This window comes from Miniopterus schreibersii (genome assembly GCF_964146895.1).
Source record: "Miniopterus schreibersii genome assembly, chromosome: 13".
Taxonomy (NCBI): Eukaryota; Metazoa; Chordata; class Mammalia; order Chiroptera; family Miniopteridae; genus Miniopterus; species Miniopterus schreibersii.
In genome coordinates this window covers 4851801-4876697 of record NC_138113.1, presented here as the reverse complement: position 1 = coordinate 4876697, position 24897 = coordinate 4851801, and the positions used below count along the sequence as shown (strand labels likewise).

Genomic DNA, 24897 nt, shown 5'->3' with positions numbered 1-24897 from the left:
GATGGGTAGGCCATCAGCCCCGGGCCTGAGCAGCACCCGGAGAGGGGGGAGGGCAGAGCACACCTTGCTTGTGAGTGACTGCAGAAGCGGAAGGCAAGGGATCCCCTGGTCGACCTTTCACCTGCAGTGAGCCAGCCCACTAGTAAATGCAGCTTAGTCATCAATTGCATGATGTGTCTTTTCTGAGTTTGAGTTTACTCAAATGAATTGACAGTCCCTGTCTTGGTTATTTATAGTGCATATTTTTAGTAACAGATGAATTGATACTTATGAAATCTGTTCATACCTTATAAAACTTTGTGAGAGACTATGACAGATCTGATTGGAATCGTTGTTGCAACCTTTAGCTACTGGCAGTTTACAATTTTAAGGGATGTCATTGGAATTAGGGATCATTTGGCTTCCTAATTCCTTCCCTGCCACCTCAACTCAGTATGATAGTTTTAGGCTTAGATGTTGATGATGATGACCAACATTTATAGAGTAATTACTATAGTGCCTGGCACATTGTAGGCACTCAGTAAACACTTTGGATGAATGAATAAATGAATGAATGAGTGTAAATTTTATAAGGGTCAGACTTTGTGTTGTGTTCACTAATATAGCCTTAGTGTTCAGCGAGTTGTTTTGAATGAATGCATGTACTAATGTGAGTTGTTTTGAAGGAATGCATGTACTAATTAGGGCAGGGATTTTACATTTTAGAATTCCAGCTGTATAACATTTTGGAAAGCAATAGTAAATTATGCTATAATGAATTGACCTTTTAACTGCTGTGTTTTGAGATCCCATTGGCAGAACTTTTGCCTTGGTATTTAAACAAAATTTGATTTACCAGTATTCATTCCACAAAGTTTTATGATTATGATTGCTGAGAAACTTCCATGGTGTGTGTTATGTTGTTTTATATTGTCACCCTTAAATCATCGTGTGTATTTGACATTGATGGAATGTGACTGAGTTCTGTAAAACTTAAAAATTACATTTTCTGTCATCGATGATACATCTTTTTATTAGCTACCATCCTAGATTGTCATTGCTATAAAACATGTACACTCTGTGTTCTGGATGGCTGTTTTAGCTTTTTTAGTAGAAAGGTAACATTTTTTACCGTCTTTATTAGCTTCCACAATTTGTGATAATAGAAGTTTTTTGTAAAAAAATAGAAATATCTTTTTTTGACTTTTGGTATTTTTGATGTTTATAGCACATTTATTATTTAAATTAAAAAAATTTTTCAATTACAGTTGACATTCAATATAATATTAGTTTCAAGTGTGATAGCACATTTCAGAAGGATTATCTAGATTTTTAATTTATGCCTCTTTTTCTATTGTAAAATCTTTCCAGAATGATGAAAGTAAAAGGTTGTATTTTAAACAGTTGAGAGAGTATAGCATGGGGGTAAGAGCATTGACAATGAGCCACGTTGCCTGGATTCATGACCTCGGGTAAGTTTGTAACTGCGCCTCTGTCTTCTCACCTGTAAAATGGTGGTGATCACAACATGTATTTCATAGTGGTATGAGAATGATTAATGAGTTAACGTAAATAAAACACTGAGAACAGTTTCGCCTCATGTACCTACATATGTCAAATACTATCTTAAACTTTTTATTGGAATAATTCTATAGTTACAGAAAAGCTGCAAAGATAATACAGAGACTTCATGTATACAGTCCATCTAGCTTGCCCTTTCTTCCATAATCATAGCTCTGTCAAAACTAAGAAGTTACTGTGGGAGTAATCCCTTCTTCATATAATGTGACATATGCATTTCTAAAAATGGCTGCACTATGTGAAATTGTGCAACAAAAACCACAGGGTTTATAGGGAAAAGGGGTCAGGGCCCAGCATTCAAAAACTTTGTGCAGTGAAACAAAGTTAGGAGCCTAATAAAATTGTCCCATAGTTTTACACGTGTTAAATGGTGAGACACTCTTAAATCCTAAAACATGGTACTTTACCTCAAGTAACACCCGAAAAAGACTTTTCTGTGGACGTGGGTGTCGGAAGAGTTGCAGCTGGTGTGTTACTGGGAAGTGGAGGGAGAGGTGATTAGGAATCTGACGGTGAGTTGTAACCCCAGATGTGTAGGGGAGGGGCTGCTAACTCACTCTGGGAACTGAGGTCTCTGGTAGGTGTTTGGGAAATGTGTGTCTGCACACATGATCTGAGCGGTGTGGCCCATGTGAGTGCCAATGTCTTTTGTGGGTGAAATTGTGCCCGAGCAAACACGAAATTTGTGGCATGCTCAAATGGTTTCCTAATGTATCAATATATTGGAACATATTTGCATTTTCAAAACATTAGAGCAGAACCGACTGTATAATACTGTTAACTAAACTATGTACTTACTTGGGTTTAGCCAGTTTTTCTAGTGATATCCTTTTTCTGTTTCAGTGTCTGATCCAGGATAGAACATGGCGTTTAGACTTCATTTCACTTAACTTTTTAATATATGGAAATAAACTATAGTTTAACGTCTGTCAGTCAAGAAATCCTTTGACACATATATTTACTAGACATTGAAAATTGATACTCATATTCCTGGATCATCTCCAGAATCAACATGGAAAGATTGAATTATATTTAGTGTACTTTGAGATACTGCAACATTTAAATATTTTATAGTGTAAGTGGCGAAACCATTAATGGAAATAGAATATCCAGAATATCATCATCCTGGAGAAGCTGTTATTCTAGTAACTTGGCAGTTTGTCTGCTCGTGAACATCTAAGCTGAGATGACTTGATGGTTGAAAGTTTGATTGTGAGAAGCATGCTGTAACATGCAGGTGGGCTGCGCTTGTGTGAGCCACGGGCACGATCGACATGTTTCCATTTTCTTGTCTGAATTTGTGGTTATATGAATTGTTTTTTGACTTCTAATCATTTCTCCTCCTTTAGTTCCACCCTAGTTTCTGTGACACGCTGTTAAGGGTGAAAATAAAAAGTGGCTGAGTGAAAAATTTAAGTCACCACTTATTTAGATCATACAGGATGTCAGCCTGATGTTATGTCAGTTAAACCTGGTCAGTCCCATGTATCTACTGCTGTTGTCTTAGAGCAGGGCTGGGAACCTTTTTTCTGCCAAGGGCCATTTGGGTATTTATAACATCATTCTAGGGCCATACAGAATTATCAACTTAAAAATTAGCCTGCTCTATTTGGTCGGACATTTAATTAACTCACCCCTGATGTGATGGCTGAAATTGCTTCTCTTTGGTGAGGCCTTGACAGGGCCAGACCAGATGATTTCGCAGGGCCTTATACGACCTGTAGGCCAGATATTCCCCACCCCTGTCCTACAGCATAAACAACTGCACCTGCCTTAATGTAGAACAACCTTGACTACACCTGCCTTAATATAGAACAACCTTGAAAACAGTAGATCAGCTGTATGACCAACCTCCCTGTGACCTGTAGACCCAGGGTCTCTCTCTGCTGTGTGTACCCTGACTCCTGTGTTTGTCCTGACATTTAATTCCCTTCCTAACTCTGAACCACCTTGCTTTTCTTAGTCTCTGTCTCTTTTGCGCTCTTTGCCCCACGGATGATGCCACAGAGAATCCAGGGTCTCCAGGAATTTCCTCAGTACCAATGTCTGTGTCCATGAATTGTGCTTATAAACATATAAGTTTTTATGCACCCCTATGTTCATAGCAGTGTAATTTACAATAGCTAAGATACAGAAACAGCCCAAGTGCCCATCAGCATTTGAGTGGATAAAAAAGCTGTGGTACATTTACACCATGGAATACTATGCAGCTGTAAAAAAGAAGGATATCTTACCCTTTGGGACAGCATGGAGGGAAATGGAGAGTATTATGCTTAGTGAAATAAGCCAGTCAGAGAAAGACAAGTACCACATGATCTCACTCATATGTGGAATGTAGTAAACACAATAAACTGATGAACAAAATAGATCCAGAGATACAGAAGCATGGAACAGACTGAGGGATCTCAGAGGGAAGCTAGGGGTGGGGGAGTGGGTAGGGAGAGATTAATCAAAATTTACTCATATTAACCATTGTAATTGTACAAGTACATTCACGTTGTTGTAAACCAATTTTCAGAGCTCTTTTTATCTTGTGAAACAAACTCTGCCCCCATTAAACAGTAACTCCCATTTCTCCCGCACCCAGCCCCTGATGACCACCATGTACTTTCTGTCTTTATGAATTTCACTCTGCAGTATTTTTCCTTTTGTGGCTGGTTATTTCACTTAACATAATGTCCTCATAGCATGATATACTCTCAGTGAAATTAGCATTACTGTTAAAGCAGATTTGGGGTGGCTTCCACCTGTCATGTTACTTTCTTTGCTGAAGATTTAGGATGGCTTCTACCTGTTCATGTTTCTCTTTTTGCTGCAGAAGTATTTTTTAAATAAAGGAAAGGATGCCAGTAAATCCTAGTTCTAGATGGGAAGTTCCATCACAGTTACTGCCTGACTCCTTAGGGAGAGCCCCTTCTTCATCTCTTGATGATAAATAGGCTATCCAGACTGCGGGACTCCTGCTATCTCTCCTAATACCTTGTCTTCTAGATCTTGGATTTGAATAGCAAAACTTGGAGACCCTTTTCTGTTATTACAACAGCATAAAATTTGTCATAAAAGCAAAGCATTGATATGCATTTTATTAAAATTCCCGGTAGGACAAAGTTGATTTAGGTGAAACTGATTTACTTTAACTTAAATCACTGCTGAAGACCTTACCTGTAAAAGACCCGGTGATACGGTCCATGTTCTTCACAGCTGGAAGGTGGGTAGGAGTTTACTTTTTACCATTTCCAGTTACAGATGGATGTTTTGATATTTTACATTTCAGAGATGGAATCATGTGAACTGTCTTTTTCATCGAAGCCAGGTTTGACCCTAGGCAGCTTTCTGAAAATCCAGACGGCAAATCACTGTCTGGTCGACACTTTCTTTTCCTTGACAGGCGACAGAGAGACGACAGACGACAGTGCCAGAATCCATTACTGTGCTCCTGCTTTCATGGTGGAGGGAAGTTGTGGAGGTTTTCTCCCATAGAAAGTGTATCAATGTTTCTTGCAAAACAGATGTTGATTTTTGAATTTCAGCTTTTTAGTGAAATTTATAACTAGCCGTGAGTACATGTGAAACTGATTTAGAAATTAAAGCCTGTCTGCATTGCTTTATATGGGTTTATGTTCTTGAGAGAACATTTTATGGAAGATGAAGGAATCAGAAAATTTTGTGTCATTTTAATAAAAATGTAGGGAATATTCATGTGCCATATGGAGGCGTCGTATTATAAGCAATAGGTGGATACGGAACGAGTCTCGGTCCCTGCCCACAGATGAGTAAATTAGAACCCAGTAGGGAAGCTCAGCCAGGTTAGGCATAGATGTAGCTGCCATACATTTAAATATGTACCATAGGAGGAGGGTAGTAGGGCTGGAGATGGGAGAGATCACTGCCTGTTACAGCGAAGGTAAGTCAGTAAGAGGTGAGGTTGGATCCAGGTCTTGAAAGTTAGTATGTTTCTGGTGTTTGGAAGTTTGAACAGGTGAGAGTCGTCTGAGTAAATATTTAAGAAGACGTTGTTCCGCCTACTCAGTCCTCACCTGTATCATATCGTTCAGTCAGAGTCCAAGCCATATTCCCAGTTCATTTGTTAGTCGAAAATGGATTAGTGCGGGCGATTTCCAATAAACAATGTACATCCCCTTTTACCTATGTTTTTATGTAGCCTAGTCCTGTTCGTAAAGATTTCTGTTTTCTTCCCTGAAATTTTTAATGAGCAGTTTTTCTTGGGTGTCCTCTTCCCACCGTAATTTTGTTGTGATGAAATACCACCACGACTGTCGCCTTGATTGTTAAATGTTATGGAAAGACCGGGGCGCTGCATTCACTTTTTGGTTCTCACAGGAAACATAAAAATGTTCCTTTTCCCTTTAAAATGGAAAAGTTGATTAGTTACCTAATTAGAATTCAATTCCCACGTGTGCAGTTTATTTCTGAGCTGCTGTGAGCAAAGAACAATAAATCGGTTTGTATTTTCGTCTTGGAATAAGTGTTTGGCCTTCGCGGTGATGTTAGTAGAGAGGAAGGAGCACAGAGAGTGCTTTGTGGAGTGGGCTGAGTCGGCAGTTTCTGAATCCAAGAAGAGCCTGGCGTTTGATCCAGAAAGAAAGGCCCAGTAGCCTCTCCTGTCCGGGCGCAGGGCCTGGGCCTGGGCTGGCAGCAGGGTGATTGATCGGCATGTCTCCTGGCACTTCGGGCATGCTGGATCTTGACTCAGTTAGTTTTTGTCTTGCAGTGTATTTCAGGAAACAAAAATGGATTTAGGGCAATTTCTTTGATTAAGAAGATAGAAGCAAAATTATCTCAGAGTAACTTTATGGGCCTTGGAAACTGTTGATGCCGATATTTGTTATGTATTTGGTTACCCTGAAAAGTACTGTTCAGTAAACATTTTATGACTAAATATGAAACAGTTGTAAGAAACATACAGATTTTATGTTTCACATATAATTCTTATAACACGTTTATGAGAGAAGCAGAGAAACGATTATCCTGCTTTGAGAGCAAAAAATTTGAGAGGCATTAGTGAACTATGCTCTGAATGAATTATTTAAAAATAACTTTAATTACGTTATTGTTTTAGTGTTTATGTGACTATTGTCAGATGTTTTAATGTGGCTTAATACAGTTTAAAGTTTCCGATTCTTATTTTGTTCCCCTGAAATTGTTGTTAGATTCGGCATTGCCTAGTGACACCACATGGCAGCGTTTTCATGGAGATGGGTTTTTTCTTTCCGTATTCATATTCTTCCAGAATTTAAATACCTTGACCAATAATTTCAGAACCTGTGATCCTTAAGAAGATTATAACATCTTCTGAATGGTTGAACTACCTTGGGGAAATAGTCTCTATAATTCTTTTTGATCACAGGGCGTCTTTTCCAGTTGCCCTGGAAAAGATTTCATTAATATGTAAATACTTGCCTGAAACTGCAGTGAATCTCTTTATCACACTATATTTAATTAACATATAAATAACCCAGCGAGACACTTTTCCCAATTCTGATATGGGCAGGCCTTTGTAAATATTGTATTTGTAATAAGTAAAATGCTATTAAGAATCAAACTCATATTTTGTCCACAAAGCATATACATTATTTTAAGAAATGTTTTGACCTCAGTGTGTACCCATTTTTTTATCCTAAAAGTTTACATCATACACACACACACACCAACTTGGGGGGGAAATCCATGATACACATAAATGTCGGGATCACAGCATGATACTGACCTATATTTGATGTGTTGACATGATAGTGTGGTCCACTGGGAGGAGCAAGGGCTTTCATCAGAAACATGGGTATATGTCTTGGTCCTCACTACTCCTAGCTCTGCTGCTTTTGGGAGGTTACTTAGCTTCTCTGAACTTCAGTTTCTTGAAGTGTGAAATGGGGAGGTCATATTGGTTTGTGATGATAAACTAATCTAAGAGCTGTATCACCTGGCACAGTTCCTGGCACATAATCGTGTTCAGTATCCAGCAGGGTGCTGGATCAAACTCGTTAATGCACGAATGTCAACCAGTTCCCAGTTTCTTGTATTTCACTGCCCATGAGCAGGCTTCTTGCTGGCATGAATAATGATGATGCTTTTTATGATGGTTTAGCACTTACTGTGTACCAGGTGCTGTTCAAAAGGCTCTGTATGTATTAACGAATTTGTCCCTCCCCGAATCCAAATGATGTTAAAACTGTCATTATCACTGTTTCACTAGTGAGGAATCGAGGCACAGGCACACTGAGTCCTTTTACCAAGGGTGGGGTCAGAGGCCTAATGCAGAGGCCAGACTTCTAAGAGCATGCTCTTAATTATGATGGATTGGAATTCAAGAAAATGCTTGCTTATCTCGCCTTCAGTTTGGGCAGGTAATATTAGAGCATCACTGCTGAGGCAGAGTAGCTGGGTCACAGTGGTGGGGAGAGGAATCCAGGCCCTCGGCGGGTGGCGTATTCACTACCTACCGCCTCTCTACACATCGCTAACACCTGAGAATGCTGGTTAGGTCCAGGACGTCTTAGTAGACTCTGCTCTATTTTCTAAGTAACTTATTAATGGAATGGAGTTCCGTTGGTCCAGAGGAGAACTCTGAGTGATGTGTTTAGGTAGCTTTTCCATCTTGGCATTCGGAGCGATAACTAGCATTTTGATTGTTTCCCCGTTGAGTGTGACTTGTTCAGTGACGGTCACAACAGTGTAGGTCCAGATTATTATTATTTGTCCTTTATTTACCAGAACATTTTCTTCTATGCTGATAATAGGAATAAGTATAACTCTACATCTTAAAACCAGTGCCTGAAAGGTGCAATTAGTAGTAATACATTATTTAGCCTTTTGTTTCCAAGGCTTAGAATACGAATAAAAGAACTTTTGTACATTTACTCTTGATACAATTTGAAATAAAACATTTATATTTAGTGGGAGAAATAATTGGTGAGAGAATAGTTGAACACAACAGAACTTGTTGTACTCATTCCTTTCTTGCTGACAGATAAATGTTACCTTCAAATGAAACCAGCAAAGTTTATTGTTTGGAATAAAGCAGTGAACAGGGTTCTAATATAAAGAGTCCTAAAATTAAGCAAAAGCCGTCATTATTTTGTAAAGAGATAATTTAAGTTTACTGTGTACTTTCCTTTCTTAATGCAGATGATGCATTTAAATTTTAAGACTTGCCAGGCAAAGTAGAAACAATGGGGAAAAAGATGAAATAAAAGATGTAAATGTTTTTTTGCTTATAGAATTTTAGATTCAAAGTGTAAGTTTTGCAACTAACCAAACTTTCTGCAATTCTTTAGAACAGAGCAGTATGTTTTCTAGGTGTGTTTTTTTTGAACCATAATTTCACCTTACTCAACTAATGATTAATTTACATGACTAGTATTTGTGTTGTGAACAGAATGAATGAAAAAGGCTTTCTCTGCATTTTATTAAGCATTCTATCATTCTGCTCACCCTATGAAAGAATCAGGAGCTAAAATTGGGTTTTGTTTTTTTTTAGAAGGCAATGATAGAACTCACCAATTATTTCAAAATGTAAAGTATGGTGAGATTTAGGGAAGTATGTATTCTGGGCTCTTTCTGCCCCCTGAAGTATAATGACATGTCCAACTGTCTCGATTGTATACCGTTACTGGTACAGCTCGCCCTTCCATCAGTTTGATCATCTAAATCAGGAAAGCATGCTTGTCCTTACTCTCAGACCTGCGGGTTCTGTGTAAATGTGCCTCCTTGACATGTCTGCTTCTTATGAGCAAACTGTCCCCTTTCGTTGCTCTATTCAGTTTTGAATTTTTGTGATACTCATGAGATCACTTTAAAGAAATCTGTTATGCTGTCAGTTAATTCAGTTAACACATATTGAGAGTCTGCTAAGTGCCAGGTACTGTTGTGCTGAGGATGTGGCAATAGACAAAAATTCTGCCCTCAAGGGATTTATATTCTGGCTGGGGATGAGGTCCTGTTTGTTTCTCAACAGGATCTGCAGCAAGATAAAGAACACATGGTGTTTTTATAGCAAGCATTTTAAACTACTAAAGTTGGTTCAAAAGAATCTGCTTTATAGACATCCAGTAAGAAAATGAAAGAACAGAGAGGTCTTTTGTTTTTTCATAACCATTGATGATCAAAGCTAAAGTCAAGACATGTTTGGTAGAAGTTAGTTTCATTGGACTAATAACCCACCTCCTGGTGTTGAGATTGGTTTTATATCTTAGTTTAAATGTATCCTTTAAATATACTTGCAAACGGTCCTTAGTGGCTTGTTTGTATTAAGTTTTGGGAAGGCTCACATTGCCCTGTCTGCTGCTCACAACACTAACCTGGTGGCTCCCGTGTATGAAGCGGAGGAGTGCTGGGAATGAGGATGGGTATGTGTTTGGGGCTAGATTGCAGTCCCTGTGTCCTTTCTGGAGCAGGATTGGGTGCTGGCTAAAGGTGCAAGCTCTGCATCTGGCTCTCTGATGGCGTTTAAAGCCCAGCCCTGCCATTTACTGGCTTTCTGAGGAGGGGCTAGTTTCCCTACGCCTCAGGTTTTCTCACTATGATACCAGGAAGGTAATACTCTCCCCTCCATCAGGTTAGTAGAACTGAGTGAGGTCTTACATGTTAAAAGCATTTTATCGTGTGTGGCTCGTAGTGAGAGATCAGTACATGTTAAAGGTTATTATTGGTGCTGGTCATGACTGATGCAATGCTAGTACTATTACCTGCAGCGATCAGCGCATTTAGAAACATCGAGCTGTGCTGTGCTTGAAAATGTAGCAAGGACACTTTATTTTAGCCTAGACTCCCAGGCCTGCCTTCCGACGGGGGCCTCTGGGCGGAACTGGCTTTAATCTGATAAAAATGTGTGCGTTTGTTTCCCTTGCCTCCTGGTTCGCAGCACATTGCTCCACGGTGTTGCCGTACTGTTTTCCCTCGCTTTCCCTTTTTAATTAATACTTTGTTTCTCGGTCTGTACATTATTTTTTATTTATTAATTTATTTGAAGAGCTTCTCCTTTTTATTGCATTTATAGGGGTGACGTTGGTTAAAGGAGTTACACAGGTTCCAGGGGCACAACTCTGCAGCACATCACTTGCTGTGTGTTCATTATCCAGTCAGGCCCTGCCTGTTTTACATTCTCCTGTTAGCGTTTAGGGGTATTTTCAACCTGCAGAATCATTTCTTTACTCTTGCCATTTCCTGTCCTTTGTGTCTATGCTGTCTAATATGGTAGCCCTTAGTCATATGTGGCTATTAAAATTTAATTGAAATTAATTAAAATGAAAGTTCTCTTTCTTAGTATCAGTAACCACGTTTGAAGTGCTTTATACGTAGCTAGTGGTTACTTCTTATGATCATAGGAAGTTAGGTTGTAAGCTTTTTGAGGGCAAAGGACCATTTATGTTGGTATTAAGAACGTAAACCATGGGCTCTTGATAAACGTTTTGGTGTGTGAATGAACACATACCCATACCGTCCTTCCATGTCAAATGTTTTTTTAAAAATTTTATTTGTTTATTTTATTTTACTTTTTAATTGTTGACAACATTACAGATGTCCCCCATTTCCCCCCTATTTGCCAGCCCTCACCCCTGGCCTTCACCACATTGTTGTCCGTGTCCTTGCCACATGTTTTTGTTTTGAATTCTCCTTTTCTTTTTGAACCATTTCATGTTGGAAGAGAGATCTGTAACTTGTTATTTTCTGTTTACATAGGGCCTCCGGTATGTGTCATGTAGCACTTATACCGCATACGGGAATCCTGGAACTGCTGTGTGTGTAGCCAGGCCTTGAGGTGACGGGTGTTTTAAATGCTTATGTTTTTGTTTTCTTTCTAATTAAAGTTATAACGGTGACTCCTTGATGATTCTTCCTTGGCATGAACGTAAACACCGAGATGAAGATTGGTGCGAGGAGGCAGAGTGCAGGTAAGAAGGAGCCGCACAAGGGAGCTCCTTTCACTGTGGGCCGGGTGAAGAGACAGCCCTGTGAACGGGGAACGTGATGTATGCCACTCGCTGGATGGCGGTTCTTGATTTACAGAGTTCCAGTGAACTTTTAAAAAAAAACCTGACTTTCCTCAGTTAAGTTAAAATTATTTTAATGGAAAAATGTTAAATGCCACAAAGGAATTATTCTAAAAATGATCCTTACACAACTCTTTTTCATGGCGAGGTATTTGCTTTCATTCTTTGACCTATACAGATATGTTTTCATATTTGTTTTTATGGTATGTATGCAGTTTTGTTCTTGATTCAGTTTTGTTTTTTGATTTTTGTAAGATTTAGTCCTGGAAAGCCTCAGAATATGGAGGTCTCAGGCACTGCAGAAGCGGGGAGGCGGGGTGGGGCTGAAAGGCCACATGGGGGCACTTGACCCCCTTATCCTACTCCTCAAAGTCAGGCAGGTACTTCATTGCCAGCTCCCCTTCATGGTTTCCCGATGGAAGCTCAGGAGTGTCGTTTTGGACTCCTGAACTGAGCCCAGGAACCCCCATCTCTGGACACTGGGCATAGAGTGAGGGTGGAGCCATGGGGCTGCAAATCCAGGCACTTAGTGAAAATTTATATGCTAAATGTTGACTCTCTGTCTAAAAAACTTATCTCAAAAAAGCAAAGCTTATTTTAGAAACAGCAAGAACCAAAACCCATAGTCCTTTGCCCCTCCTTTGTATTCTGCTCACCAGGAGCAGTTACTTCAGTCCCTGTAGATGACAAATTTGGCACTTCCTGCATGTCTCTGAGTAACATAATTGTACAGCTGTTCCTGGATCTCTTAGTACTGGCTATTATCTGTGGACATCCGAGGATGAAAAATTATGGGTTAGTCTAGTTTTACTCCACGCACCCTGCTCTTCCTTGACTGTTTGCAACCTCGCCCCACCCCCGACTCCCTTTGAACCTTGTTTGCTGTCATTTCAGTGAATTTCAGGAGAAGGTGGAGCTCAGTGCAGGGTATTGATCAGCCACATTTGATAGTCTTTACTTACTGATTGTAGTGAGAGTTAACAGGACAGATGAATGGAAAACGGTGGGGGTTGATGCCGGTGGCCGTGGCTGTAGGGAAAGGTGTGGTGTCACTGTGGCCCAGGTTCTCTCAACGTGAGATGGGCCTTAGACGGAGCAGCACTGGCTGAGCACCTTCCCCAGTCACCTGGTACTTCCCAGTCCCCTGAGCTTGTGCCTTTTAGCATCTGACAAGTAGATGACAAGCATGAGAGTATTTCTCAGACCAGGCACGGCAAGCTAAAGTGTGAGTAAAACTTGCTGTGCTGGGACTCCTGAAACTATAAAATGAAAAGCCAGGGAAAATGTGACAGAGGGAAGATGCTTTTGAAGATGATATAGAATTTCAGTAGGACAGGCCACCTCTTGTGGCCTAGTCATTTAGTGAGTGTCTGTCCTCTGGTAGACTCAAGACTACCCAAGGGGAAAGCCAGGTGCAGTCCTGACTCACACAGCTGTAACCAGGAGGAAGGATGCTGCGGCACCCGTGTCAGGAGTGCTGTTCAGGGAAGGCTGGGGCATGGGGACATGGGAGCATGGGACAGGGACACCTGGGGATGGGGATACCCTGGATGGGGACACCTGCACCTGGTGGGGGCAGGGAAGACTTTCCTGGGGGAGCTGAGATTTGAAGGATAAATAGACTTTAGCTTGGCGGAGGAGAGTCTGGCTGGTGGATGGGGCGTGTTCTAGCAGAGGGAGGAGCATGTTGGGAGGCTGAGGAAGAGCCTCCTTCAAGGATTGAAAGTAAGATGCCTTGTTGAAGAGGAAAGAATCACAGTGAGACTCGCACCAGATGTGGCTAGAGTATTTTAGGACAGATTACAAGCTGTAAAAGTAGGCGTGGGATGATATACTCAGGCTTCTGTTTTTAAAGGGAAGGTTTCTGAGTGAGCGATGGGACTCGTCCCACTCTGGGAAACCACTGGTCAGAGTGTGAATGGCAGGTGTGAGACCAGGGGAGTAGAGGGCTACCAACCATGAGCATAAGAGGCTGTCTGAGCCATGTGGATAAGATGCCTAGGTATCCGTGGGCTTTGTGTCTGTTCAAATATTACAGCTACTAATTCCAATAAAAAATAATACCTATAAATAAAAATCAGGCACCAGCCCTAGGCCAGCCAGTGTGCCCTCTGGACGTCATTGGTATTATGTTAGGTACTCCTGCCTGGCATTATTCCCATTTTTCATGTGAAAAAAGCGAACCTCTGCCTACTTTTCCCTCATGAATTCAGATGAGGCATTGCAGCTTTAGCAATGGGATGTGCTTCAGCGTCCGTTGCAACTCCAAGCCCGTTGCCTTGTAATAGTGACAGTTCCAGCGTGTCGTTTATTGACAGTGGGTTTTAGATGAGTGCGTGTCTCTAATGGAATGCAGTGTTTTCCACATATCTCTCTGAAATGTCTTAGTTTAGATTAATGTTTTTCTTTTTTAGTCCTGACCATGGAAGGCCAGGATCTCCTCATAAAACTCGTGATTTGTGATCTCTGTGATGTTACTTCGGTGTACATTCCTCTAGCTGTGTCTCTTTCCCTCCTATGGCCAGTGGTGTAGAGCCACTCATATTTTGCAAATGCCAGCGTAGTGGTATGTGGCTGACACCCACCAAAGGTATATCATCACCATAAGTAAGGAATATTTCCTTTTATTTTTATGAACATGGAAAACAAGGGTTTCTTAACTTATATTTGCATCGAAATCACCCGGGGGTGTTTTTCCAAAATGCAGTGGCCGGCCTTTGATGTGACTGATGCAGGAGGCCGAGGGCAGGCGCCCGGCCATGAGCATTTCGTGAAAGCATCCCTGGGCGACTTTCATTTTGCTAATACTTGTTTGACTGATTTGTGGCAGAGTTGTTTTGATGTATTGTCCATTCCGGTTTTTTTAAGTTGGGAAAACTGCTAGGAAAATAAATTAAGCATCCCCAAAATGTCCCATTTATCTTGCAACTGTGCACATATGCGTAGGAACACACACACACACACACACACACACACACACGCGTAGGAACACACACACACACACACACGCGTAGGAACACACACACACACACACACACACACAAACTTCTTGGGCCTGTAACTGAGCCCACCCCCAAAATGATCATTTCCCCAGCATCTCAATTGGTTCCTTTGTACTTTACAGACTGGTGGTTGAGCCGAGCCCCCAAGATGAAAGTGAATTCTTGTATGCGGCACAGCCGGAGCTGCTGAGGTTCAGGACCACCCAACTGGCAGTGGAGAAGGCGATGGACTGGTATCAGACCCGAGCGGAGGAGATAGAGCGTCACGCTGGACAGGTGAGGGGAGGCCACAGCTGCTGCTTAGGTGCTGCCTCGGGCCCTGAGGGCTCAGTGCAAGGAGTGGCTGCTGACCGTGGTGCCAGGGTCGTGTGTGTAGTTTGCAAGGGATGAATGAGTATTCCATGCTACTTTGTTCACTTACCCTTTGTCTAAAAAGTTTTTGTGGCTTTTAAAAAAATTATTAAAGAGCAAACACATGCAAGAAAAGTTATTCAAAATGTAAGCTGTAAAATATGGTACATACTGTTTGATATTCTCCATATATTTTTATTAGGTTTAGTACCATATTAATTTAAAAGGTTGTGTTAGCCTAGAAATGCTTGCTCGGTCCCCTGTCGTACTGCGGTAATGCAGTGAGTCCCTGTGTTGATTCTCAGGAATCTTGTTTGAGGCTCTGCCCTAATGTTTTCCTCAAGTCCACGCCTACTTTCCCAAAGTCCCCCTGAGCCTTCTTACCGAGATGCATAGCAGCTGCGTTAGCGAAGGGTGTGGACAGGAGAGAGAGGAGGACTGCGCAGAGTGTAAGATGTGTAGCTATTAATCTCGACTCTTCCACCAGGGCACCTATGACTGTACCTGCTTCCTGCCTTTTTTAATACAGTACTTGGTTTTTTTCATGGGTTAGTTCTTATACCAGAGCCAATGAGAAAGAAAATACACAGGAGGGAACGTTGCAGATTCTGCTGACTGAGTGCTCTGCAAATGTAAGCAACGGTTGTCTCCATCTCAGAGGACAGAGGTTGCGATGCTGAGCAAAGAGCGGCAGGTGCACTTAGAAATCTCACTCCGGGTCTGGCCAGTGGGTGACTTCTTCCTTCCACTCGCAGCCTTGGCCTTGGACCATCTACCCTCTGTCAGCTTTTCACCTGATGGGAAGGGTGATGTCAGAGAGTCTGGGGAGGAATATGTACCCCTTTGTTTAAATTTCTCTGTAGTGTATCTGGCATGGCCCTGTGTCTCCATTTGATAGCTTAAATTTCTGCTTAATCTGATTTCTAGATTTAGTATTTATAGAATTGAAGATGAATTATTTGCTGGAGCTGATGGGAATATTATAGATCAAATTTTGGGGGGATGGCCAAGAATATGTATGATTGACTTTCTAAGTTTTTGAAGATGGCTGAGGACCATAGTAGAAAATGTTTAGACTTTCAAGCTTTCATGATGAAGAGACTCTCTGGAGGTGATCTAGTCTGATTTTCTGTGTTGTAGGAGATACACTAAGTCCACACACAGGAAAGTGAGCAGCTTGCTCAGGGGTGTACAGTGAAGAGCCAGGGTCCAGGTCTCTGTGTAACATTTCTTACAGAGCCCACATAAAAATGAAGTTACATAGCCTTAATGGTCTAGAGCAAGATAAATTAACTTAAAAATGTGGTCTCAGCTCCACAGTAGCAAATATTTTTTAATACTTATTATCCTGATGAGAAAATCATAGCCATATCTTATTAGTAGAAAATTTCCAAAAAATTAATGTAATGACTTAAGGGCAATATATAGAAGATAAATAAAATCCATAAATGTTGGGCCGTGACTGTACTGGGAAGTGAAGTCAGCGAGAAGTCACTTAGAGTGAGAGCTGAAGCCTCAGATTCGGGCGTGTGGTATTGTTTGAGTTAATACCACAAATTGCTCTATGGGATGTGAACAGCTCATGGTGAACTTTTAACAAAACAAAGTAAAATTCTTCCCCGATTATGTAGTAGCTGCATTCTGGGATATTCTGTGTAACTTAAACCACACAGAAAAGACTTCTGTGTAAATATTAAATGAAGTCGAGGTCTAGACTCTGGTCATTGTAAGTAGATTTTTCAGGATATCTGAAAGTAGGCAGGACTCAGGGCGAGGGGGTTGTGTGGGCTGCCCTGCACGTTGCTGGACCTCTCGCATTCCCGGCTTCCACCCACTTCACATCAGCGGTCCCACTGATTCTTGCGATGGACAGAGGTGCCTCCTCAGGGCTTCTGCGTGCCCCCAGGTGGACTGTTCTCCTTCCCTGGGGGGTGCTTTGTTTAGCTGCCTTCTTTCTTTCATCTCATTTATTTAAAAGCACTTTGAATAGAGGTATTGTTCTTTTTTTTAAATATTTTTTAAAATTTTTGTTTAAAATATTACAGATGTCCCTTTTTCTCCCCAAGGACCCATTCCACCCTGTCCCTCGCCCTTCCCCAATTCTTCTCCCCACCATTGTCCGTGTCCTTGGGTTGTGCATATAAATTCTTTGGTTACTCTCTCCCCCTCCACCCACCCGCCCTCCTCCATCCCTCTGACATTTGTCAGTCTCATCTATGCTTCCATGTCATTGAATCTATTCTGTTCATCAGTTTATTAAGTTCTCTAGATTCCACGTTTAAGCGAGATCATGTGATGTTTGTCTTTCGCTGCCTGGCTTATTTCACTTAGCATAATATTCTCCAGGTCCATCCATACTGTCCCAAAGGGTACGAGATCCTTCTTCTTTACAGCTGCGTAGTATCCATGGTGTGAATGTCCCACAGCTTTTTTATCCACTCATCTACTGATGGGCACTTGGGCTATTTCCAGATCTTGGCTGTTGTAAACTGTGCCGCTATGAACATCGGGGTGCATATATTCTTTCTGATGAATTTTCAGGATTCTTAGGATACATTCCTAGGAGTGGAATCACTGGGTCAAAAGGCAGCTCCATTTCTAACTTTCTGAGGAACCTCCATACTGTTTCCCATAGTAGCTGTGCCAACCTGCATTCCCACCAGCACTGTACCAGGTTCCCCTTTCTCCACACCCTCGCCAGCACATGTCGTTTGTTGATTTGTTGATAGAGCCATTCTGACAGGTGTGAAGTTATACCTCATTGTGGTTTTAATTTGCATCTCTCTGATGATTAGCGACGTTGAGCATTTTCTCATGTGTCTCTTGGCCATCCGTATTTCCTCTTTGGAGAAGTGTCTATTCAAGTCCTTTGCCCATTTCTTAATTGGGTTGTTTGTCTTCCTCTTGCTGATTACTATTAGCCCCTTATCAGATTCATCCTTGGCAAATATGCTTTCCCAGACCGTGGGGTTCCTTTGTATTTTGAGGGTGTTTTCTTTTGCTGTGCAGAAGCTTTTTAGTTTGATGTAGTCCCATGTTTATTTTTTCTTTTGTTTCTCTTGCCCTAGGAGATGTATCAGTGAAAAGTCCACTGCTTGGGATGTCTGTGACTTTACTGCCAATGTTTTCTTCCAGGATTTTTATGGTTTCGTGACTTACATTTAAGTCTTTTATCCATTTTGAGTTTATTTTTGTGTATGGTGAAAGTTGGTGGTCTAGTTTCATTCTTTTGCATGTATCTGTCCAATTTTCCCAGCACCACTTACTGAAGAGACTGTCTTTACTCCATTGGATACTCTTGCCTCCTTTGTCAAATATTAATTGATCATAATGGCGTGGGTCTATTTCTGGGGTCTCTGTTCTGTTCCATTGATCTATATGCCTGTTGTTGTACCAGTACCAGGCTATTTTGATTACAGTGGCTTTGTAATACAGTTTGAAGTCTGGTAATGTGATCCCTCCCACTCCGTTTTTTTTTCTCAAGATGGCTGCAGCTATTCAGGGTCTTTTTTGGTTCCATATAAATTTTCGAAATGTTTGTTCTAGGTCTGTGAAATATGCTGTTGGTATTTTAATAGGAATTGCATTGAATTTATAAATTGCTTTGGGTAGTATGGACATTTTAATGATATTAATTCTTCCAATCCATGAGCATGGTATATTCTTTCACTTGTTTTTATCTTCCTCTATTTCTTTTTTCACGTAGTTTTCCGAGTACAGGTCTTTTACATCCTTGGTTAAGTTTATTCCTAGGTATCTTATTTTTTTTAGTTGCAATGGTAAATGGTATTGCTTTTTTAGTTTCTCTCTCTGAAAGTTCATTGTTGGTGTATAAGAATGCCATTGATTTCCGGATGTTGATTTTGTATCCAGCTACCTTGCCAAATTTGTTTATCAAATCTAGTAGTACTTTGATGGAGTCTTTAGGGTTTTCTATGTACAGTATCATGTCATTTGCAAATAATGACAGTTTTACTTCCTCCTTTCCAGTTTGGATGCCTTTTATGTTTTCTTCCTGTCTGATGGCTATGGCGAGGACTTTCAGTACTGTGTTGAATAAGAGTGGTGACAGTGGACATCCCTGTCTTGTTCCTGTTTTTAATGGAAATGGTTTTAGTTTTTGCCCATTGAGTATGATGGTGGCCATAGGTCTGTCATATATTGCCTTTATTATGCTGAGGTATGATCCCTCTATTCCCACTTTATTGAGAGTTTTTATTAGAAATGGGTGCTGGATTTTGTCGATTGCATTTTCTGCGTCTATTGATAAGATCATATAATTTTTGTCCATTTTGTTTATGTGATGTATCACATTTATTAATTTGTGAATCTTGTACCAGCCTTGCATCCCCGGAATAAATCCCACTTGGTCATGATGTATGATCTTTTTAATATATTGCTGGATCCGGTTTGCTAGTATTTTAGTGAGGATTTTAGCATCTATGTTCATCAGGGATATTGGCCTGTAATTTTCTTTCTTTGTAGTATCTTTATCTGGTTTTGAGATTAGGATGATGCTGGCCTCATAAAAAGAGTTTGGGAGTTTTCCCTCCTCTTGAATGTTCTGGAATAGTTTGAATAGAAGAGGTATTAATTCTTCTTTGACTGGTAAAACTCGCCTGTAAATCCATTTGGTCCAGGACTTTTGTTTGCTGGGAGTTTTTTGATTACTGCTTCAATTTCATTAATTGTTACCGGCCTATTCAGCTTTTCTGCCTCTTCTTGATTCAGCTTTGGAAGGTTGTATGCTTCTAGGAATTTGTCCATTTCCCCCATGTTGTCCAGTTTGTTGGCATATAGTTGCTCATAATATTTTCTTACAATCCTTTGTATTTCTGTTGGGTCAGTTGTTATATCGCTTCTTTCATCTCTGATTTTATTTATTTGGGTCCTCTCTCTTTGTTTCTTAGTGAGTCTGGCTAAAGGTGCATCAATCTTATTTACCTTTTCAAAGAACCAGCTCTTGGCTTCATTGATTTTTTTGTATTGTTTTTTTAGTCTCTATGTCATTAATCTCTGCTCTGATTTTTATCATTTCCTTCTACTTCCTCGGGGCTTTTCTTGCTGTTCTTGTTCTAGTTCTTTTAGTTGTGTTAGATGGTTCATCAGATCTTTTTCTTGTTTCTTGAGATAGGCCTGTAATGCTATGAATTTTCCTCTCAGGACTGGTTTTGCCGTGTCCCATATAGGTTTTGGGTTGTTGTCTGTTCATTTTCGTTACTTTCCATGAAGTGTTTGATTTCTTCCTTGATCTCATTGGTAACCCATTCATTGTTTAATAACATGCTATTTAGCCTCCATGTGTTCGAATATTTTTGAGTTTTTTTATAGTGGTTGATTTCTAGTTCATGGCATTGTGATCCGAGAAGATGCTTGATATGATTTCAGTCTTCTTATATTTGTAGAGACTTGCCTTGTGCCCTAACATGTGGTCTATTTTTGAGAATGTTCCATGTGCACTTGAGAACAATGTGTATTCTGCTGCTTTGGGGTGAAATGTTCTATAAATGTCAATTAAATCCATTAGGTCTAGTGAGTCATTTAAGGTCTGCGTTTCCCTGTTGATTTTTTGTCTTGATGATCTGTCCAATGCTGACAGTGGGGTGTTAAAGTCCCCCACTATGATTGTGTTGCTGTCAATCTCCCCTTTAAAGTCTCCCAAGAAATTTTTTATATATTCAGGTACTCCTGTATTGGGTGCATAAATGTTTATAAGGGTTATTTCCTCCTGTTGGATTGATCCCTTTAGTAATATGTAGTGACCATCTTTGTCTCTTGTTATGGTCTTTATTTTGAAGTATGTTTTGTCAGAAATAAGAATTGCTACTCCAGCTATCTTTTCCTTTCCAGTTGCATGGAATATTTTACTCCACCCCTTTACTTTTAGCCTGTGTGAGTCTTTTGCTCTCAGGTGGGTCTCTTGTAGACAGCATATATTTGGGTCCTGTTTTCTTATCCATTCAGCTACCCTTTGTCTTTTGATTGGGCCATTCCATTTACATTTAAGGTTACTATTGATATCAACTTATTTAATGCCATTTTTCCTTTTTATGCTGATGTACCTTTCTCTCACTATTCCTTCTTTTTCTTAGAGGTATTGTTCTTTACCTTCATTTCATGTATCGACGTTTCATGTGGTTCATCTACAATCAAAGTGATATCTAGCATAGTTTGATCTTTTTCATTTTTAAAGATTTAATTGACAGGGGACTTCCTTTCCTTAGTGCCTACAAATGCCTTTAGCAAAACACTTTTCTTGGCTTAGGATAATGTGTCTAGTGGTGAAATTTATCCAGTGAGCACTGGGGTTTGTGGTATAACCCTTTAAGTTGCATGGGAGCCTACTTTCATTTGAGGTGTCAGTTATTTGATTCTAAAAGATTTTTACTTCAGTAAGTATTGGGGAAGCAACAATTCAAGGCTGACATTAGGAAGATGAATCCGGATCACAGAATTGGTGAGTGTGTTGAAGCGCTAATGTGCTCTGTGTTCAATTATTACTTGCAGAGTTATGTGTATGCATCAGGTTTTTTCTATGCTTTCTGAAAATGCACCTGAGAGTTGTTTTTAGTTGGTGTACAGGTAGATATGTCCTTTCAGACATGAGTTATTGTTTTTATTATTAGACGTCGGGTGAGAACATTTGTCTGTCGAAGCATTGTCGGATCTCTCCTGCTCTGCCCCACGCCTTACCTACCCATAGTTTACCTTCCTGTTTGTTTGCACCACTCTTTCCCACTGAAAATGCATTTCTTTTTTCCATTTCCTCTTCGCCTGTCATCCCCAGGGTGGACCGAATGTGACATGGCCGCTCCCTCCCCCCAGCTCTGCTGCTCCCGCCCTGGCACCCCCTCATCCTTCTCAGCAGTGGCTTTGCTTGGTATTTCATTGGGAAATGGGAGGACTCACTGTCACTTGTCCCTACTCCTTCCAGCTTTCCTCTGCAGAAGTGGTCCCTTCCTGCCTTCCAGCTACCTTCTTTCCCTGTGCTCTGGACCCCACACTCCCACCCGCTCTGTCATCTGGTCTCTCTTCTGTATCTTCAGCCCCTCCGCACTTGTCTATTGCCTTGCCTTTTTTTTAACATCAAGTTCAAGTCAATCCTACTTTATACAAACAAACAAAATGGAGCCACACCCTCCCTGGCCTCTGCCTCAGCTGTCTTCTTTCCATCACAGCTCCGCTTGCAGTGGTCGCCCTGCTCTCTGGAACTGCTTTCTCAATGTCCGTTTACTCCGCGTTTCCCTGGAGTCTGGCTGCTCCTGCCGCTCCCCCGAAGGGGCATCATCCCAGCCCCGGGCCTGTCAGTGTCAGGCTCCTTCCTGTGTTGTCTGACACATGGCCCTTCCGCACTGCTGCTTCCTCCCCTGCAGCCTCTTCTTCTGGGATATCGTTTCTCTCCTTTTCATGTCTTTGTCTTAGCCGTTCATTTTAGTCTCCTTTTGTCCTTTGGCTTGTGCCTTAAGTATTGCCATCCCCGAGGGTGCTACGCTTGTCACTAGTAGTGAATCTTCTAATGCTCGTAACTGCAGTTCCCCATTTTCCAGCCTGTTCATTTCCGGTTCATCGTTCCATGAGTATTTACTGCATATTCTGTCCAAAGTGTAAATCTCTGACATGCCACAGCTGAAAACCCTTTGTGGTATTGCATTTCAGGAAACGGCAAATTCCAGGGCTCAGCAGACGCTGTTCTTTACCACCTGGCCCCTCCCTCCACCCGGCACGTTTCTCCTGGCTTCCCTTCACACCTGCTTTTCAGGCTTGCGGACTGACTGCACTTCCCCACGCGCTGTGCCCTTGCCCCTGCCCCTTCCTCACCTACCAGACCATTGACTCTCTAAAGCTCACGGGAAGTGTCGCCCCCTGGGAGGCTCTGTCACACTCTCAGGGTGGGCTCCGTGCCCTCTTTCTTTGAGACTATACTCTGCAGTCCTTTCCTCTCTCCACATCAGTCATGGTTTTTATCGGATTATGTTTCCTGTGAGGTGGAGAGATCTTTGAAGGAGAGACCTCATCCTACTCAGTTTTATATTCCTAATACCTGGAATGGTGCTTAGCTCATAGTAGGTCCTCACTAGACAACTGTTAGTCTAGGAGTGGGGTAAGTAAGGCTTAGTAAGAGGCACTACAGGTTTAGGCCACCTTAGATATTTTGCATCAGTTAGAATCTGTCATTTTGTCAATCTGATCAAATGATAGGAGTCAAATTGCTGTCTGTGGAGCATCTGTAGGAAAACCGTTCATTTGTCTAGGAGCCCACACATTTACATTGAGGCTGAGAAAACGCCTATTAGAGTTGGTCACTCAGCAAGTGTTTACTGAATGCCTTCCACGTGGGAGGCCCTGCAGACAGACGGACAGGTGCTGAAGAGGAGTATGAAAGCCAAACAGTGTTTCTGGAGCAGAATGTTATGGTGAAAATAGGGTTAATTTGGTATCATTAATTATGTTTTCCTGCCTGTTAATGTCAGAATTAAATAGACAGATCTATGTAGAACTGCTCTGTAAACTGTGATTGGCCTATGGATTTAAGATACTTGTCTTTCTCTTACCATTTTTTCAGAATTTTTTGCTGATTGTATGATTCATTTGAAACAGTATGATCCTGATATATTTGATAAATAACCAACATTTTGTACTAAAAATGAATATTATTGTTGATGTGATTTTATGTAACTTGATTACAAGGATTGATTCTACGTAGAAGGTTTTTCCTTGAGGATCGTTGGCACAGCTGTGGTCTCAGACTCAATGTCACCTTCTACTTTAGGTCGACTGCGCACTATCCCTGATTCGGCTTGGAATGGAGCGGAACATTCCCGGCTTGTTCGTTCTGTGCGATAACTTGGTTACTCTGGAAGCATTGGTCTACGAGGCCGGGTGCGACCTAACCCTGACCTTGAAGGAGCTCCAGCAGATGAAAGACATTGAAAAACTAAGATTACTGATGAATAGTGTAGGTTTAATTTTAACTTTCTTTTTAAATACTCTTTGTGTACTTTGATTAATGTATGCCTCAAAGCCAAAGATGAAATGTCCTCTAAACCCGAGAACTTAAGTAAATTAAAGAAGTTTCTTGACGTTCTGAAAAACGATTCCATTGTCTGGGTAAGTTAATGAAGACACTCGAAACTCTCCTGGTTAGTTGTACCCGGCTTCCCCTTTGTCCACACTCCTCTCTGGGTAACTTTCCTCTCCCTTCCATTGAGGCACATTTCTAAACTAGCTGTCATTCTAGTGTTCATGCTTCTAACCTCCACTGTGTTAACATTAACAACTGCGTATATATTTCAAGGTCTGTAAAAAAGTACTGGGGTTCAGACGGCTAGGTGTGTGTGTGTGTGAAGGAAACATCTTGACTTCAGGGTTAGTATGTTTAGGAGAATTTGCCTGTTTCTTAGATTTTTGGGGGGTCACCTAAGGAGAAAGTACATTCCTAAAGTTAGGATCTGGTTTCTACTAAGCCCACTGTTTAGAGAGACATCTTTGACTCAAGATGATGGGCTGAGGAGGTCCTAGCTGCCTAGTAGCTTGTTTCTTCTGCTCTTGGGCAGCCTGGTGTGAACGGCTGAGTCAGGTGGGGTCATAGCTACCCAATAGTTCTCTTTTCTCCCTCGACTCCTCCTGTCTTCTCTTGTGCTGTCTTTTCACCTTCCTTCCTCTTTCCCACCCTCTCCCCCCTCTTTCCCCCTCTATCAGTCCCCCTTTGTCTCTCCCTCTGCCCTTGCCTTCCCTTTCTCTCATGAATATTAATTTCTTTTCTGATCATCCGCCCAGTGAAATTGATTTGTGTTATGTGTCAGACTCCTTTTAGGAGATGTAGGTGTCTCTGATGGAGTAACTAAGAGAGGGAATTGTGTGATTTCAGGGATAATTTGTGAAATTATGTGTGCCATTTGAGCTCTGTGAAGGCAGATGTAAAGGGGCAAAACCAAACAGGAGGAGAAACAGAGAGGGAGAGAATACGGAATTTTATA

At 41.2% G+C, this 24897-nt stretch overlaps 1 protein-coding gene across 1 annotated transcript in view; it reads left to right on the top strand.

Moving 5' to 3' along the window:
• Positions 1-24897, top strand: part of NBAS (NBAS subunit of NRZ tethering complex) — a 159866-nt gene that overhangs the window by 51517 nt on the left and 83452 nt on the right. Inside the window, exons 22-24 of the mRNA XM_081157251.1 lie at positions 11385-11468; positions 14692-14845; positions 23691-23876. Coding sequence (XP_081013377.1) covers positions 11385-11468; positions 14692-14845; positions 23691-23876 — 424 coding nt within the window. The remainder of the gene's footprint in view (positions 1-11384; positions 11469-14691; positions 14846-23690; positions 23877-24897) is intronic.